We start from the raw sequence: 19,934 nt of genomic DNA on the forward strand, positions 1-19,934 counted from the left end.
AATCCTAGCATCCACAGAGTATCCACAGCAGCAAACGATGGGCCTTGGGACCAGATTACCTCCCAGCTGACACTGCCTGGAATTACCATCACTGACATGGGTGGGACTGTATCCCAAATAACTGATGTGAGGAACGAGCTGGCTCGCTCGCAGCCATTCAGGATTCCTCAGGGACTCCTGAGAAGCAACAGCAAGCTCCTGAAGTGGCTGACAGCCATTTTTCATTCCATATTCACTGTCACAGCACTGAATTAAGAGAGCATTTTCTGTGAGGCTGGAGGAATAATTGTATGCCCTGGACCAGCAGATGAACAAGTAATGTATTAGTATGGGGTAGTGTAGGGCTACCCAGGAAAGTTTAGGGAAGCAGAATTTTCCCTGTAGCACCCTAAAGAAGGGAGAGGATTAATGAAGTGTTTCCAGGAACCAAGCACATTAAGGTATATAGCCCTGCCTTGTCAGCTGTGCAGTAAGCATAGACACACACACAGAGACGTGTCCCTTTTTCAGCATCCTTGTTATTAAGAAGAGCTCAGGCATCCTCAGTGAGCTTCTTGGTGAGACACAAACTTCTTTCCTAGCCTATTTTTGTTTAGTTTAGCCACAAAGCTCGTCCTAACTGCCTCAAGGCAACAAGAAATGCGTACAGGGCTTTGTGTTCAGCCTTTCCAGCTAAACTGTTTCTCTAGCTGCCTCTCCCAGCACAGCCTCCAGTGCCAGCAGCTGTGCCCGAGCACAACTCCGCATGTATTGATCCTGGTACAAAGCACATGCTTGGCCTGACAGTCTGAACTCGGAGGTCAGGGTCCTCTCTTCTGCAACCCTCCTGACTGCTCTGCATCCAGCTCCACTGCCAGGAGTTCAATCAACTTCAAACAGAAAGCAATAGACTTGTGCTGCTAACAGCTTGTCTCCAGTAAACTGCTAGCAGAGGAAAAAAGCATCCCTAGTTCAGTTTACATTTAACTATAACCACCTGAGGTAGAGTCACCTGCAGAGAAACCATCATACCATCATCCAAAGTGGCTTAAACAATCAACTTTTGGGGAAGTTAATTTGGATTAACTTTTGAGTGTATTCATGTCGACGCACTCTACATTATTTCTTAGCTGCTCCATATCAGAGTAGCAGTGGCCAGAGTCATTGCTCTCTGGTACTGTAAATAAACACTAAATCTATGTTTCAGTGGTATCAGGCAGGCAGCAGCTGTTGCTGCTGAATGCCCAGCAGATTGCTCTTGCTCTCAGGACTCATGGGAAGGTACTGAATAGCCTGAAGATATTATTGTCTGGCAACAAGCATTTCCTTTCACAAATACCATCTGAAAAAAAAAAATAAAAAAAGAGAAAGAAGAGAAGGCTTTCCTGTGCCCCTCATCTGGGCACTAAGCCGTCACATTTTTATGTGAGGGGAAAATAAGACATTACACAATCTTCCGAAAGATCCTGTTAGAGAAATGGAAGGCAGGATATAGAATTTAATGCATAATTCATGGCTTGTGAGAGCCTTGAGGCAAGACCTTTCGGACTCGCTAATTGCTTTGCTGAGAAGTAAGCAGAAGCCACGATAATGACTCCTACACCCAGGAAAATACACACATAAAGCTGTTGTAACATCCACCTAGGGGCTTACACATCGCCCCTCTTGCACAGATGCGCTGCTGGCCCATCTGACAACATGCCAACCAAGGACAAGTGCATGGGATATCAGGCTGATCCAAGGATCTGTATCTAATTCTGGTATGTATTTCTACATATTCAGGTTTTTAGGATGCAGGCAATATATTTATATAAATATACATGCTGTAGCCCTTGGAGGACCGTCACTGTGTACTCAGAGCCTTAGCATGCAGAATTGTGAACATGAGACAGGCAGAGCTGAGCAGCTCCTCCGCTGCAGTAGCCAGATTTAGCCACACTGAGCTCAATAGCAAAAAATTCAGTGGGTGCAAAATCAGATCCTAGTTGCAGTCAAAGATATAGGTATGACAAGTATTCAAGTGTAACAGCTTATAGTTACAGAGGTTTGCACATGTGCAAAATTCGGTGGATCTAAGTCATGAACAAAGCATAAAAATACCTTTTGCTTCCTATGCCATAACCACCACCTCCTCCATGTCCTCAGTGAACATCCTTGGATCTTCTCATCCCAGCAGGCAAAATCATAGGCTTTCATCTACCTACATGTTCAAATCTTCTATGCACGCTCTCCCATTTCAGAAAATGCTATTCCAGCCAATTCTCTGATCATGTCCTGCTGACTGCCGCCAGCCACTGCTGCTTCTACTCTCTATGAGACAGGACCAGAAGTTAGCCTCAAGGACCTAAGAAAGGCCTCACTATTGCTGTTCCCAATTTGTTACTGAATCCAGTTACAAGTCATTCACTGCATCTGAAGAGAGATGGGACTTGCCTCTAAAGCATGGGGATCAACTGTCTTTCTGCTCTGCCAGCTTGTCCGACTCCAGCCCCTCCAGAGCAGTTGTCTTCTGGTTATCTTGTTGTAACTGTCTTCCACTGCAGTATCCTTAGAGAAATCTAACCCCACATCCCTTTCACAACACATCAGAAAGAATCTCTTTTTAAGCCCTTTCCTCGCCCTTTGATATTATTTACTGATGCATCAAAATTATCTTAGAAACTCTTTAATAAAATGCAAATCAGTATCTTCCATAAAGCAGAAGGTTGTCGAAGTAAAACTACTGAAAGTGCAAGAAAACAGAGTCTGTCCCTTAATCATACTGTGCAAAGTCATACTACATTGACGGATTTACTGAAACAGATTACAGTTTTATTGCTCATATGCTTATTTACTGACTTATAGACGTCCAGTCTGTTTCTCAGCATCAAGAATATGAAAAAGCAGAATAATCTGCAAGAGATGAAGACAAAAAAAGATGATTAAAGATCACTGGGTTTGATGGGAAACCATCAGTACTTCTGAGTATGAATGAAGCTACAATTATATGATAATGGAATAAAGTTTCTGAGCAAGTGAAACATCTTTTTGGTGATACTCCAAATCACATGACAGTGAAGAGATAAGATTGCCCTGCAACACCTTCTATGTAAGAATCGCAACTATAAATCTTTAAATCTAAAAGCCCACACAATGAAGGCAGAAGAATTTAAAGAGCAGTTCAAATGTCAGTGGAGAAGTACAATGAAGCTGAAGATCCACAGACTTAGACCAGACTCAAAACACCAGTGCCCAACTCTGAAGGTTATTAACCTCTATGCCACTTTATAATTGAGGTGAAACACAACTCAAACCAAGCTGCAAACCATTACAGGCAACTCTCACCTATACTATTTTAAATCTACCTATACCATTAAAACTCTAGAAATGTTATTATCCTTTATACAGTCTCCAATTTAGGTTTTGATATCTACAAGGAACACACAAGGAATTCACAGTTTCCCCGAAGACCAGGGGTTTACAACCCAAACAAACAAACTGAAGCCAAAGCATGGGAAAGGCAAAGTGAGAACAACAAAACGTCACAATCTTGTGAGGTCTACCTTTAATAAATTTTGATAGCTTTCGCATTGGAAGTAAGGTAAATAAACATTAGCAGGAAGTACTGCTTGGTGTAGTTTCATTTTTTCTGTGACTGGCAGAAGTTAATAAAAGCAGAATGGATCTATTGCAATTGCAACACAAAGGACAGTCTTTCACTTCATACAAAGAATACTAGCACAGATGGTGAATCAACATTTTGCAGGAAAATCCACGTGTTTCCACATTAATGAGACACGGGTTAGAAGAACACAGTATTATACACTGTCATCATTATGGCAGAAGAGATTTGCTGTCCAAGCTTAGGTATCCAGATGGTATTCCAAACTTTCTATAAGGGCAAAGCTTTCACTATAATAAAAAAATGGTTTCAGAAAATATACTTGTTTCTCTGAGTACTCCTAGTTCATGTTAAACTGCTGAGCATGCCCTATATCTTGTCCGCAGTGCTTTAACAAGGAGGATGTATATATGCATTAGCAAACCTCAAAAGGCAGAGCTGGGGAGCGATAGCACAGGAGAGGGTAGCTGTGCAGAACCACATTCCCAAAGTGCAGAGAAGGAACTGGTAAGCCAAGAGCTATACAGTTCTTCCCTGGTGGATACATTAGCAAGGTCTTCAAAAAAGAAGATGGTCTCTGGTCACGCAGAATGGCACAGAAGCAACACCAAAGAACTACATGATCTGTGTTCATATATGTGAAAAAAAGCTCCAAGTTGGAGAGCAGTGGCTTCTTCTGATTCTGACCAGGTTTAACCCCCTCTCCCTGTAATGGGGAGAGGAGCCAAAGCAATGGGCCTTTATAACTAAGTTCTATTATTAACACACTTTCATTGCTGATACGTGCCTAAGAACTCTTCATAAAAGCCCACAGTCAAATAATTGCTTTCTATTCTGTATTTTCACTTCATCCGAGCAGACTCCCACAGGTTTGACTGTATTTTTTCTCTTAGAAGGAAATTGTGCAGGCTCTCTTAAAAGGCTTACTTTTAAAAAAGCAGCCTAGAAAATGCCAGGCTAAATTTGATGTGTTTTTCCCTATGTTTCAAAGCCAGGGAAGCATTTTTCTGGAAGAAGATGACACCTTTTCCACTCCAATAGACTGAAAATCTGCTTCAGAAAAATATGGCAGGGGGTAAGAAAGAAGAAAGGAAGGAACACATTTCTGTGAGAGTATGTGGGTGTCAGGATTCAGTCTTTAATCTGACAGGTACATATCAGCACTTTTCCACAGACATACCTGTAAGTGATCTATCTGTTTTCCTCTTTGCATTGCTATAGGTTTGTACTGTTTTCTAATGATAGCCTGTATTTTTAGGTTAGCTTCCTCCCAGTCTCTTTGCCTCATGTCCAAAAACCTATCAGGTTAACAAAGCATGAAAAATACCTTTCTTCATCAATGCATTTGCCCTTCTAAGTTTCTCAAGCAAATTTGTCCTAAAATTAAAAACTATATTGTCAACCACACAACTGACAACATGGTCCAGATTGGCAACTAGGGAGCAGGCAGAGGAGGAGGCTGCTCAGACAATGGATATAAATAGCAAAATCCCTGTCAATAGGATATTATTGTTCTTTGGGGTTCCCAAAGAAGCCTTGAGCAATGGATCATCTCCTACACACATGCTGATGGCAAGATAGCGCCCGTGTGCACTGGGAAGGCCCTGCTAAGGGAAGACTCAAGGCTACTTGAGACGTTACCAGGTCTCAGCATTTCCCATGCTCCGGTGGGAGGAAAGATTGAGAAAGTGGGGGGAAAGGGCTCAGCAAAGCACCTGTCATCTATTCATTCTTTTACATATTAGTAACTCATCTCTAAGAATTATGAGACTAAATAGCATACTTCCCTCTGCTCATGCCATGAAGCCAAGACTAGATGGAGATCAGCAGGCAAATACCAAAGAGCTTGAGAAACTGGGAAAAGAAAACAAAGAAGGAAAGGAGCTTCCCAGGAACAGGTCAGAATGGCTTATTTATCAAGCTGTAACTCCACAAAACACCGGCTTCAACTGGCTTCAAGTCAAGGCAGCTTACACACTCGGGTATCACAGAGCTTCCATTTATAAACCACATTTCAAGGTGAGGCAATTAACTGCCTCATTCCTCTATGACCTTTGCAGAACAGAAAAACAGAATCTAATTGCTCTCCTATTTCTAATTTGTTTCTGTTAACTTTCTGACTTCCTCCTCTTGCAGAACATATAATCACCCAGGCAGCCATCTTTAGGTAGATGCAAAATAAATATGTCTCATCCATGGCCTAATCAAGATCTCCCTTGGGTCTTCCTCCCTACCCCACCAAGCTCTTTCAGACCCCTGCACAAGGGAGACAGGGTTTCAGGACAGTGGATATAGCACTGCTCTCTGTTAAAATAACATTTGGATGATTCTGAGAACTGAAGAGCCTGATTTGACAGCAAGTTCAGGCTTGGATAAAATTTAATCAGATTCAGTTATGAATGCAAACGAAAAGCTTTTATTAGTATACATTCCTCAAAGAAAACAAATTGTAGTTCCTGGAGATGTTAATCATGAATTAACCTCTTCCAGCTTACAGCAGAAAGTTTTCTTCCCTCCCCAGCTCCACTTTATCTCATTTATAGCAACACATACTAAAACCAAAGCAAACAAAACTCCTGGAACAATCTCAGTGAACTGAAAACATAGTAAAAAGAGACAGAGCATGCACAGCTGATTTACATCTTGACTGAGGTAATGCCAAAGCACTTGAAGAGAAAAAAAGGTTTTACCTGAAGATAATAAAGGGTAACTCATAAAGATGATCAACATGAGACTTCAAAAAATACATCTTCAAAATAGAGAGAAATAGAAGCAAGCAGGTTGATTCCATCCCACAAACATTTTGTTCTTGCATTTAAAAAAAAACACCCCTAAGCCAAGCCAAAATGAAATCTGATTGCACTCAGTCAGCCTTCACACCAACTGGTGTGCACTGGGGAGAACACCAACAAGCATGAGCAAACCCCTAAGGAAACACCTGCCACCGAACATGAGAACACCACATGCTGAGACAAAAGATGGGTTTGTAGCTTCATGTGAATCATCAAGTTGTAAAAGTTTACGATAGAGAGGGCAGCATACACATATTACAGCTCATGTGAATTGTTGGATGATGTTAGCTTTTACTGAGCATGCTAGATGGTGAAGGAGAAAAAAATAAGTTATGAAGAATTTGGTCAGGTAGTTACAATGGTCAGCTTGAAAAGAGAATAGTAAGGTTCAAGTCCTGCTCCACCAAAACTTTCCATGTTCATGCACAGAAAAATATGTAACTAGGTTGTCTGGATAACTTTGAAAAAAATCCTCTGGCTTTCATGTGCTTTTGATCCCCAACCCTAACACAAGGGTGTCATCTAGAGAAACACATCAAAACCATGAGACACTAAAAAAAAGAGAAATAAACCCCTGCTAGAATGTAGTAAGAATACATTTCAATTTATTTGAGTCAAATGCAAAACAGTTGCAAGAAAGCCCATATTATCAGTGAGCATCATATTATATGGGCATCAATACTATCCAAGTACCAGAACTCAAGCTTGGACCCTCTGTATAAAACCACAGCTATTAAATGCTACTTCCACAACCATAACAGCCCCATCCTTCTGTGAGGATGCAACATGTGAGAACACACACGTGTAGCAGGGCCAGCAAGCCAAAATGAAGTGGGTAGCCCATGTCAGTCTTTGTCACGTGGACATCACATTAGCACATTAAGCTGTGTTTTCCATGCACCTCCTGTGTTTAGCCTCCAAATCTGATCATTAGTGTGACAAATGAAACAAGCAGAAACTGGCTTGAAGAGCCCAAACTGCAGGATCTCTGTGGTCAGTCGCTCTTCCTAAGTTTTGGCTCATTAGTGAAATGGGAACATAAGAGCTCAAGTGAACATTCAGTTCATAATTAAGTGCCTGAATGACAAAGCTGTCTACTGGCTTGACTGACACAACACAGGGGTCTCATCTGAGCTTGTTGTAGGCATCAGACCATCTGTACAACTGGCTTTTGTAATCAGCCTCAAATTAAAAGTGAAGAACTGAATACGCATGAAAAAATTGTGAACCTACGTTAAAAAAAAAAAAAAAAAAGCTGTAGAGCTATGTGTGGAATAGGCAATAAAACCATGTTTAGACCTTCTCCAAAATCAAAGAAAGTCAAGGACTTGAAAGGTACCCAAGATCTGACTGGTTGAAACAAAATCTGAATATAACTTGCTTCACTGATTTAGTTTCCAAACAGCCTTGGGAGACAGATGGGCATCAGCTTTCCAGGCCCCCCCAAGCTACATCTGGATCTCTCAGCACCTGAGGATGGCTCCTCTCAGTAATATCTGGGATGGGAAGCATCTGCTGTCCTTCTCCTACAGAGACAGGCTACCATCAACAGGGTCACAGCCACTTCCCAACTTCAGAGTAGTCACACTGGTATGACTCCAGGTTCTTATATTAAAATAAACTCATGATGAGTAATACTGTCAGCTGCAACATTACAGATGAAGGACTTTACTCTGCCCCTTAGCTGTACAAACAATGAAAATATGGTGCTTCCTCTCTATACACACAGTTTTTTGAGACAATTAAATATAGTATCTTCTTTGATCCTTCTGATAAACACACAATGTTTTAAAGTTTTTAAAGGCCAGCATTCAATACATCAAAAAGACCCTCTACCTTCAAAAGAAGAAATGCAGCTTTGACAGCAAAAATCCATATTCTGTCTTCTTTCAGTCAAGGTCAATAATTATATTAACTTCAGTAAGAAGCTTGAGCATAAGTCCTTTTTAACCAACATTGGGTCCCTGAACAACTTTTTTGTTTATTAAAAAAACCCAAAAAACTCACAAGAGTTCCTGTAACTTCAAACCACTCCTTGCCCTGTACCCAGGAAGATCTTTAAAAGAAAACAAAAAGACAAAAAAAAAACACAACCTGAGAGTAACAGGAACTAAATGTTGTTCAGGTGCATTAATCACCAAGGCCAGGAAGTCCCCTACCTGGCATGCAACTTAGAACAAGGACAGTGACCAAATGCTTTCCAGCTACTCTGAACAGTAACTGCTGGAATTGATCAGGATTTGTACCAGAAATAGGACTACTGAGTCCCTTGTCAAAATGGGAAAATCAGTTCGAATTTTGTTTGAAAGCTCGTCTTCTAATCTGGGCAGGATTTTTTATGATTAACCAATTTTAAGTATCACATGAAGGTCTGGCCGCAGTCCCTCCTGCACCATCATTAGGTTTCTGATGATTTTCTCTCTTCCCTATTTGAGTACTTCTGTTTGCTTTGTTGCTCTCCCTGAATAAACAGTCCAGACAGATTTATGTTTCTTTCCTTACACATATCACAGACAATAAGTCTGAAGTGGACATTTCATACTATGTTATTTATAAATACTATATCTTTATTAAGTTATAACTGCAGTTCATGTTTATCATGCTCATCAGTAAGAACCAGACAGTTTTAATCACATACGTGTCCAGATGCAGTCATATAAAGGATCAGTTTTTAATGAAGTTATCTTCGTTGGCATTGCTTTCATTCGTCTTAATGCCAGGATTCTCTTGCCCTTCCCATTTTTCACTGAGCCACGAGAAGCATAACCACCTCTTAGATGTGAACTACACTGACTGCAAAACACCTACTGGTATGCATTAGGGGGTTCTTTGCAAAGACTAAACCAAAATGGCAAAGTACTGTCTGACCATCAGCACACAACAGAAAGACAACCCATGCACATAACCAGTCCCAGGTGCTTTGGTTGTAATTCAGAGCTTCAGCTGGAGTCCTGTGAAACAAACAGTTCAGGCTGTGATATGACTCCAAAAGCATATGAATAGCACATGGCTGCCTGACCACTGAGGTGGTTACTGAACTGTTATTTGGGTTTCTTGAAGAAAACACAGGAAAAACAGCTGGAAGAATAAAAATGTAGCTTACCATAACCACTGGAGAGCTAGGAGACAATTGCATGATTAGAGCATATCTGAGGCCTTTCACAGATTTCAGAAGTGGTAACAAGTGAATTATCCTAAGGAACAGATCCAAAACAGTAAGACCTGCCACGTTATCGTTGACAGCAACTGTAAACTGGGCGGTGGTGGTGGGAGATGCATGTAGGCAATTTGAGGTTTATTTGAAGTTAATTTTCTCCCCTATCTTCTTCCTGGTGCAACATAAAAATATTTTCTTCTAAGGGCTCTTTGTTAACCTGGAGACTGCAACTGCTGAGCCAGTGAACAGCCACCTGGGAGAGCTGTTCCTCAGGTGCAGCCCCTAAATGCGAGCTTCCATGTAAATCTGGCTAAAACATGGAGCACCCACCCTGGGGTGCCAGTATAAGAAAAGGAGCGCCGTGACAACCACTGTGATGGTGGTTAATTAGACACTTGAAACTCATTTCACAACCAACTACAAGTCTCTAACCCAACTCAAAAGTTAAAAGGAAAACTGAGAAGTCCAGTTGTCCAAAAAAGCCATAAACCCACCAGTAAGAGTAACTTTTAAGATGCTTCAGCATAAAATATGTTTTAATACACATCTGGAATAGTGGAAAATAATTAATAGAATCCCTCAAAGTATTACACTGTTTCAACACATATTTCTTGAATGATGCCATCAAATTAAGTAATGGGCATAGATATTTGACTTGTGTTTTAAGTGGTTTTGATAACACCTTTTCAGATCAAGTTGGATTTCTAATTTTGTAAAAAAAAAAAAAGAAAAAAAAAAAGAAAAAAATCCTCTCTGGAACTTAACATATTCACAGGCATTCTCTCTCTAGATATCCAGGCTGTTGCTACTACGAGCCTTCTTAGAAGATGCCAACTTAAGCTTGTGTTCACGGCTATAAAGCCTCAAACTACAGCTAAAACAGAGCTCAGATGTTTGCACAGAAATACGCAGCAATTATAATGAAGTAAAATTCATCCTGCAATCCTCCACCTACAGTCCCCATATTTAACTAGTGTGCAGATATAAAAATAGAATAGCAGGTAAAGAGACATGTAGAAAAATACACTTATTTCTTAAAAGGTGCTGTGAAGCCCTTCACCACCCCAGCAGTGACACAAATATGACTGCTTATCTGGTAATTTCATCTCCTGAGTACATAATTTTAAGAATCTTCCTTCTAGATGGCAAGACAGGTAATATTTCACTCTTTCCCTTTAGACATATGACCTGAACAATTATCCTGTAACAACAGTGAGTTTAAACATCACAGGACATAAACAAATAATGTTTAAATGAACACTGACAAGCAAAAATATCCAAGGTTGCTTCTTCTAGTCCAACAGAAATGTCTTTAAAGTGGAGAAAGGAAATCAAGTCATCCCTTTGTAGTATTTTCAAAGTAAATGTTATGCATACTTCAGGATTTAAGTGACATAACCTTGAAATTGTCTTTTGGAGAAATAAAATGGTTTAAATTTCTGTCCAAGCTGGAAAAAAACAAAAAGCAAGCAGAAGAAACTATGATAAGTATATCATATTTTTAAATCGGTGCTAGTTTTAGCACAGTGTTTTGAAATTCATTTTTAAACTAATGCCATCCAACCTCAGGCAAGTAGTACGGTCTGAGATGTCACCAGCTATCCAAACACTGAGGCTGGTCAGTGCTTGAGCAACAGCTCACCAAGGAAAGACAGAGAAGGTGATGTTGGCAACTGGCAGTAGACCAACCCCATGCCTCAATTCAGGTCCATGCTTGGATGCCAAACACAGTCTCTCATACAACGAAGAGTTAATACATGGGTGTAAGAGTTCACTTGACTGCAGCGCTACCAGGGATGATTTGAATTTAGTGTAATATCACCCATGCAATGGGACAGAGAGCCCAGACTTCTAACTTGTCAGAGAAATTAGCCATTGACCTTATTACAATTGCATGCTGAAGCATGCAATCTGTACTTTGCCTTACCTCTCACTACTTCTTTATTTCACTGCCAGGTTTTCCTATTTTAGGAGCAGGTGAGTCTTCCTTCCATTCCTGACAAACACTGTCAGGTATGAGAGTGCACTCACAAAGACCATCCCCACCACAAGATTTAGGTTTCCAGCAATATGTTTGGCTCTTTATACGCAGATTTGAATCTTTATTTGGCGGATTGCATTTGCAACTTTCAGGCCTATTTATCTCCGCTTTTATATTGAATAGGATCACTCAGTGGTTCTACAGGGGTTTGTCTAAGGTTCTCCAGGCAATTTAATCTTTCCAAATATCACCCTAATCTACAAAGAGCTCCACTGAAATGAACACATCTACAGGCAGAACGAAATCCTGCTGAATATGGCAACAAGTTATGGAGGAGTTAAAGTAATGAACAGTTACAGCACCTTACTTTTGTCAGAAGAAACAGATACATTAACAAAGGTGTCCTTCTATTTGTATAATTTCCAGGTGTTTGAAAGTCATGTCAGACTATAGCAAACAACTGAATTCTGTGGATCTTGTAATTTAAAGAAAAATACTACTCTGGAGTTAAGTACAAAAGTCTTAAGAATTATGCTTCATACATAAATGAACAAAAATACAGAGAAAAACAAGACTGACTATAGCACCTGCATTTGGTTGCCCATCAGAGATGCCTAAGCCCCCAAAGTAAAGATACCTAGATACTTTCACAGCCAGAGTTAACTTTCATGAGTTAAGCATATGTATTACCTCTTAAGACAAAGGCTTTGGGACCTGACACAAACCTCAGCTTCCTTTGAGTTATCGGTGACAAGTATAGTTACTGCTGTCCAAAGCTTATAAAATCTAGATCTTAATGATCCAAACAAGAAGACAGGCAAAATCAGAGAGTGCTGAGAGATTTTAACTGATTCAACCAAACATACAAACTTAGGCAAGGATGGGGAACCAGTGGGGCTGGTACTGGTCAATTTATTTCTTCCAGCCTGTCACTTTTTCTGGGAGTTGTTATTTCCAACAACACAATATATTCCCATGCAGCCCTCCAAATATGCCTGAAGGCCACGCAACCCTCATCAGAGGAAGCCTGAGGCTCAGGAAAGTATTTAAACCTACTGAAATCAAGGAATAAACATCGATGTATTTCTGTGGTTTCTGGATCAAACTCTGAGTAGCAAAATGACAAGGAGCAGGACTTCTGGCTCTTTGTCTAGTCCTCTGACAGAAGGATAGTAGAGTTCTACACACCCAGCCCATATATTCTACTGTAATATACAAAATGAACATTCAAACCATAATTACTTTTAAATGGTGATAACAGCACTTGTTTGCCAGAGATGGACAAAACATCTGATTGCACAAGTATTCATCTCCACATATTTCTTTCCCAGGAAAGCAAGGAAAGATATGTACTATAAACATACATTCAGACTATTGCAAAGCACAGGACCAAAATATCTGAAAGAGAATGACTCCTGCTGAGGATGTTGCCTCTTCCTAGTAAGCACAATCCATCACATAAGGGAGTGTATTTTTGACAATCCTAAATCAAGCTTCCAGTAGGGAAGGTTTTAAAATATTTTTGCGTTGTAACAAAATGTTCCCACTGGTGTTGTAATGAAAGAAAAAAATCCATCTCCTGACAGGAAATTAATTATTGAGCATTCCAGTGCTTGATGATGTGCTCCTACATTGGGCAGAGGCTTTCCATTTTTTTCTTTCAGTATGTGGAGAAATTCACTATGGAGAATATACAAGCAGAAAAGAAAAGAGCACAAGAATATCAGTTTATTAAATGCATTTAGAAACCGAACAGACCTGGAATGAGCAACTTTGTCTGTGCATGACCATAGTTGATGTTTATTCCCTCTTTACACTCCCCTCTCCTCCATCAGATTGTCACTTTTTGTTCTGCTCTCTGAAATTACCTCTGTCAAGAACTGAAGCAGTGTGCCTGGCTTTTAGCATCACTTACCTGCAACAGCTCTGAACTATTCACTTCCTCCATTGGAAAAATGAAGTGGAAAAATCTTAGACCTTGATGGAAAGGGAAAATAAAAGCCCCATCATCATATGCCTATGCCTAAATTTCAAGATGTAATTCCATTTTTTAAACCATCCCTTTTTCTTCCCCCTAAGTCTAGTCCATTTGTCAAATTTCACCCCTGGCTGTCAGTTCTAGTCTCCCTGTGAAAAAGCTGAAAAAACCACACATGCCACAACTTCTCTCATTGTTTACATGACAGAATATACAGTTCCTCAAGCTACTTCTACACCAAGCACATGTATATAGAACATCTCAATTTGGTGGGAGCATACCACTGCAAAAACATTCTCATGAGAGCAGATACTTCCCAGTAACCGGAATCCTGGATCCTTCCTGGATGTGGAACTACCAAACGAGAGAGGGAATATGCAACAGACTGAAAGAGCATATGCCATCTTCAAATAGTATTTTACACCATCAGTGCTTTACAGCTTAGCTAAGGCATAATGAAGAATTTTTTAAGAGAAATGAATAATTTTAGCTTTTAAAAAAGAAGGCGGAAAGGGCATGGAAAACTGCTGCAGCAGATGGCTGCATGATGCCTGCAGAAACTTTCATACCAGCTAGGCTGCTCAGGTGCTACTGGTACAGTTTCTTATGGTCATTACCAGTTGGATTTATCTCCCTGGGCTCTTCCATCAGCTGCTGGGCAGGATGGCTCAGATGCAGCATAAATGTAATGACTCTGCTTTCCACACCTGAAAGACCTTATATTTGACTGGTTCCGAGTATCAGCAGAAGTCTCCATCTCTGCACAAATACATGCCAGTGTTTCCATGCATTACTCATACCCACAAATATTTAACTGCTGCCTCCTGTCCTCTCCTTACAATATACTCCCTCCTGGGTCTATATTTGCATCATGGGGATCCCAGAGACCAGGAACCACATTCACATATGAAAAATGTCCCATTGCAAGGGAGTGTTCTGGAATAAGACAAACCATACCCTAAACACAGCTGGCCTTTACAGAGAGCACTGAAGGAGCAGGAGACACTGCAGCTGACAGGGACCATCCCTACCCAAGGTCTTGTGTGACCCTGAGCAGCAGAGCCCTGCAACAGCTCTAATAGTGCTGCTGGAACCTCTGCATGATCCTCAGCTAGTTTTTCATCCTAGAATCGTGACTTTCTAGCACATCAAACCTGTTATTCACTCTACAGTTGATAAGCTATGATACTAGCAGTGATTCAGATCTCATTGTTTTGAGAGAATGAATTTTGAATTATAAAGCAGGAGAAGTTTAATTACTACGTATGAGCATAGAGCATATGCTGCCATTTTGCAAGAAAGTATCCTGAGGAGAAGCACCGTGCTTTGCCACTGAGCTCCTGAGGAACAAAAATCACACTCTTCGAGTTATCAGACTCACCATCTGTAAAATGTTTTTCATCTCTAGAAGATAATGTGTTACAAATCATGTACACTGTAAGTGACAGATATTATCATTTGCTTTGGAGCAGCATCCCAGAACACCTTTTCTCCCTTATAAGAGCCCACATGGGGCATAAAACTCTTTAAACGCTATTTAGTAGTGCAAGGTGACAACTAAACTCTCTCTCTCATATAGTAAGAGGGGAACAGGAGCATTTTTTTCATGAACATGTTATTCAAAGGAATTTGCCCTGTGGGATGACATTCTCCTACAGAACTATAGGAATTTTAGATGAGGCTGTGTGCATCTGTACAAATACATTTTAAGCTCCAGAAAGGGAAACAAATTTAACTCCTTCTTACACAAATGGCTGAGTCAAAGCCAAAACCATACTACTTTTTTTAAGAACAGATTTCTTCTCTATTCCTTCTCAAAAAGTGCCCATGAATTAAGGATTAAACCAGGTTTAACTGGTACAGCTTGGAGCACCAAGAAAACAGAGACCATCCATGCTACCACAGAGAACCAAAAAAGACAGAGCCAGCAGTCAGAAATGTAGAATTACACCGTAATGAGAGACTGACAAAACCTAAGGGGAGTTCAACCTGGAATCTGCAGCCCTCAAAATCTGAATTTCAGTGGTTATGGTGATACAGGTCAAAATACTGTGGAGCGCACACACCAGCAGTTACAGCATTGATACAACATCAGAGATGACAGAATGGCTAATTGGAGTCTCTTTTCCGATAAATTATACATCTGCTATAATCAAGCCAAACCAAAACTAATTTCCAGCAACTGCACTGCCTCTGCCAGTAGACAGTGCCTTAATATCATTATGCATAAACAGGAAGAGATAATGACCTGTAATTCAACTCTATTATTTTATGGAACACGAAGATACATTGCAGTATAGTGTGAACTGTTGATTGAGATTGGTATGTTACATTAAAGCAATCATTCTCTCATAAACAACTGCTGCTGTTTCTTCTTTCATCGATTTTTGCTGTCTTGCCAATCACGAAGAGTCAGCTCCTGAGGGGCAAACATAACTTTGGAAGAACTACCACACTGATACCGAACTACGTTCAAAGCTAGGTGTTTGCATCCTTTCCACTACCACAGCCCATGGCACAATAGGGAAGCATCTCATAGATGATTTATCCATAAACTCTGCCCATGTTTATTCAACAGTAGCTTACGGGAGGTACATTAAATTAAGTACGCAGATAGCCGTCGGCTTCCCTTCAGACTGCGCCGATACGGACCAAGACCCGCATCTTTACTGCGGCCGAGTGCCTCCACATCTCCCGGGCGAAGTGGGCTCTGCCCCCTGCTCCCGAGCGCCTCTGCCAGGCTTCAGGAGAAAGAACGGGTAGAGGGAGGGTGATCCCCCGCACCGCTCGATTCGCTCCGCACCCCTCAGCCAGCGCGGTCTCCCCAAGAGGGAGCGAGGTGAGGGCAGCCTACACCCCCCGACAGCCCTCAGCAGGCGGCGGTGGGTGGCCCCGGGGTGGGGCCACGTGCTGTACCTCGCCGCATCCCCAGAGCCCGCGGAGTCCCCGCGCCCCGTCCCTCCGGCAGGTCCCGGTGCCGCTCGCCCCACCGCGGGGGTCTCCGCGGGCTGTGCGGGCCAGGCGCCGCGCACGGGGGAAACTTTGGCCCCGCCGTTCTCCTCCTCCAGCCCCGCACCGCCCACGCCGGGGAGCCGGGAGCCCGCGGCAGGGCACGGGGGGAGACGGGGGAGGGAGGCCGGGGAGATGGAGAAGAAGGAGAGCGGGGGGGAAGGAGGGTTTGTCGGTTTACCTTGGAGGTTCTGCACTCGGATGTCGCTGATGTGCCCGATGAGCTCCTCGCGCTGGAACCAGTCCCACTCCTGCCCGGCCATGGGGACGCGAGGCCGGGCTGAAGCGGGGCGGCGGGAGCCAGCAGCAGCAGCACCGGCACCGACGGCGGGGAGGGGGGGGCGTCCCCGCCCCGGCCCGAGGCACTCCCCTCCTGCCCGCGTTCCTCCCGGCGGCCGGGGGCGGAGAAGAGCTGGGGCGGGGCGGAGAAGAGCTGGGGCGGGGCGGAGAAGAGCTGGGGCGGGGCGGAGCGGGTCTGGCCGTACCTCCCACCATGGGTAGCTGCGCACCGACAAGCCCTTTTGCCCTCCCAGCCAGCGTTGGCGAGGTTCCCGCGCCGCCTCCACCAGCAGAGCCTTCCGCCCCGGCCGACCCCCCACCCGGGCGCAGGCGTGTCCGGGCCCGGCCTTGCTGTAGCCCCCCACGACCGCCGGCCTCTCGCCTCGTCTCTCCCTGACACGGCCTGTTGGCACTCTGGATAAATATGTTTTTCTTGCTGAAGCAGCAGGGGGACTGCGAACAGTACCCGGGTCCTGCCCGCTTTCCCTTGCCGCGCCTGTAACGGGAGAAGTGTCATCCTCGGAAGAAATGTCATGAGTCCACGGCAGAAATGAAAAAGAAAGTCCGAACGGCAAAGGGGTTTTCCTCGTGGAGATTAAATAAGCACTACTATTCATTAAAAGGGATAATGTGCTGTTTGCATATTCACTTAGCCTGCTCTTGCTAGTAGGTTTAGGCTGTCACATTTCCTTTATGGTGAATTTTCATATTGAATACCTTCATTTACACAGTTTGTCATCAAAATTGGACAGTGGTTGTTATCAAGGCCCTTCAGTATTACTAATATCTATGCTCTACAAACTTGGTGAACAGCATAAGCGTTTTCATTACATGCAAGGCATTTCATTACAGTGTACCACTATTTGTACTTTTGTGCCTATTTTCTTTTCAAACCATGAAGACTGTATAATGTAAACAGCAAATTTTGACACAATCCAGTCGGACTAGTGTGGCATCATTAGTTAGACTAGCAAAACACACAAGCCAAGATCTACAAAGTTACCTATAAACAAATTGGGATCTAGAAACTGGGGCTCTTTCAAGTTGGGAATGTTTATGTTATCCCAAGTAAACACACAACTAGTTGTTTCACCCAGCTCAGGAACTCTTTCCCACAGCCCACATTGGTGAATCTCTGTTACATCTTAGAATCAAATGGAATCATCCATAAAGCATCTCATAGGTGAACAAATATGTCAGCACTATAACAAGTACCAGTCAACTATCCTAAAATTTGATCACCAAGAGCTGGGGTGGCGGGTGTGTCTTCAAGCTGTTTACATATCAAAGCTCAAAAGTTTTGCACAAAGGTAAGGACATCATATAAATCTAAGAATACCATGCTGGAGAGTTTATAAACCTGAATGCAAAGAGCAGAAGCAGAAGCTTGTGAAAAGGAAGAGAAACGTCTAAACTCAGGCAGCGTTGGCACAAATCACAGTGCTGCGCTTTGACTTTATTTTGCACTGGGAGGACCTGTTACCCAAGTGGGATGAATGCATCAGTACTGTGTTTAGAGGTGAAAGTGGAAACTGAGCTGGTGTGGCTGTGGGAAAAACACGTGAAAGACTTCTCAGCATCAGTGAAATACTGTCCACAAGGGGTGGCTGGAGGTCCCTAGTCCACTCTGATGCTGCCAGTGCTGGATGGGGACAGCTGAGGCTTTATCCCAACATACGTGGGCATCCTCCAGCACCCAGGGTGCATGAGGTCTCTACATAGCCTGTTCCAGTCTGCAGTGTCCTGCTCCTGCTCCTGAGACCTGCCAGTGGCTGCTTACTATGGTCCGTATGTCAGCTGGAGAACGGGAGTTGGTATGAGATGAAAGTGAACGAACAAAGAGAATTGGAACAGACTGCAAACTTCAGCAGCAGAGTCACAGAACTGTTTAGGTTGGAAAAGACCTTTAAGATCATCAAGTCCAACTGTAAACCCAACAGTGCCAAGTCCACCACTAATTTATGTCCCTAAGTGCTACATCTACACGTCTTTTAAATACCTCCAGGGATGGTGACTCAAGCACTTCCCTGGGCAGCCTGTTCCAACGTTCAATAACCCTTTCAGTGAAGAAACTTCCTAATATGCAAACTAAACCTCCCCTGATGCTACTTGAAGCTGTTTCCTCTCCTTCTATCACTTGTTGCTTAGGAGAAGAGACCAACACTCACCTTGCTGCAACCTCCTTTCAGGTAGTTAGAGAGAGCAGTAAGATCTCCTCTGAGCCTCCTTTTCTCCAGGCTAAACAACCCCAGTTACCTCAGCCGTTCTTCATGAGAATTGTGCTCCAGATCCTTCACCAGCTTCATTGCCCTTCTCTGAATGCTCCAGCATCTCAATGTCTCTCTTGTAGTGAGGGGCCCAAAACTAAACACAGTGTTCAAGGTACATCCACACCAGTGCTGAGTACAGGGGGATGATCACTTCCTTAGTCCTGCTGGCCACACTATTGCTGATAGAGAAGGTGGACACTGAGGCGCAGCAGAAGGAGCAAAGGTCAGAGGAAGCAATCCAATAGCTCCCTGCTGCCAGCCCCACCTGATGTGTGATATTACAGCTGTGATTCACTGCTCTCTCATATTTTCCTGGGGCTAATTACTGCCTTCACCCTGTCCCTGCCCCTGCCCCTGTGTTAGAGCTGCCCAGCTCCACTGCCATGTGGCAGAGTGTGCCTCTGACATCTCCAGGCCTGCCAGGTATAGCTGTATTTGACCTGCACAGTCTGGGTCTCAGAGTCAGGTTGGGTTTAAGATGTTGTAAATTATTAACAGTGTTGGCACAGGGAAGTTAAAACTTCTGATTAGGGAGAGGAGAAAGGCATTAAAACTTTCTTACCTGGAAAAGCATCTGCTCTGTGCAGCCTCATCCTCTGAAGGCAGAATGGCCCTGGCTAGTGTGGCCGAGCAGGCAGCACAGATTGGGACCTCCCACTCTTCCTGCACAGATGGGAGGCCTGAGCAACAGGGCAGCTTGCCCTTCTCGTGCCAGGGAGTCAAGACCTCAGCCCTGGTCAGGGGTACAGGCCTACCTGGCAAGTTTGGCCACTCCAGTTCCTTGCCCCACACATCAGTAAAAGCTGCACTGATCTCATCTTACTTTAATACACTGGTCCATGAGCTGTCCAGGGAGGCAGCAGCCGTATTACCTGCATTTGTCCATCC

The 19,934-nt window shown here is 43.1% G+C and overlaps 1 protein-coding gene across 1 annotated transcript in view; it reads right to left on the reverse strand.

The window, feature by feature from the left end:
* CLMN (calmin) overlaps positions 1 to 16,814 on the reverse strand; it is a 79,485-nt gene extending 62,671 nt beyond the window's left edge. The window contains exon 1 of the mRNA XM_057428392.1: positions 16,679 to 16,814. Within this exon, the coding sequence (XP_057284375.1) occupies positions 16,679 to 16,760 (82 nt within the window). The 5' untranslated portion in view covers positions 16,761 to 16,814. The remainder of the gene's footprint in view (positions 1 to 16,678) is intronic.
* Between the last annotated feature and the right edge of the window lie 3,120 nt (positions 16,815 to 19,934).

The sequence above is a fragment of the Pezoporus wallicus genome, unplaced genomic scaffold (assembly GCF_028554395.1).
Source record: "Pezoporus wallicus isolate ANWC-B61680 ecotype Strahan unplaced genomic scaffold, APGP_CSIRO_Pwel_v1 contig_6936, whole genome shotgun sequence".
NCBI lineage: Eukaryota > Metazoa > Chordata > Aves > Psittaciformes > Psittacidae > Pezoporus > Pezoporus wallicus.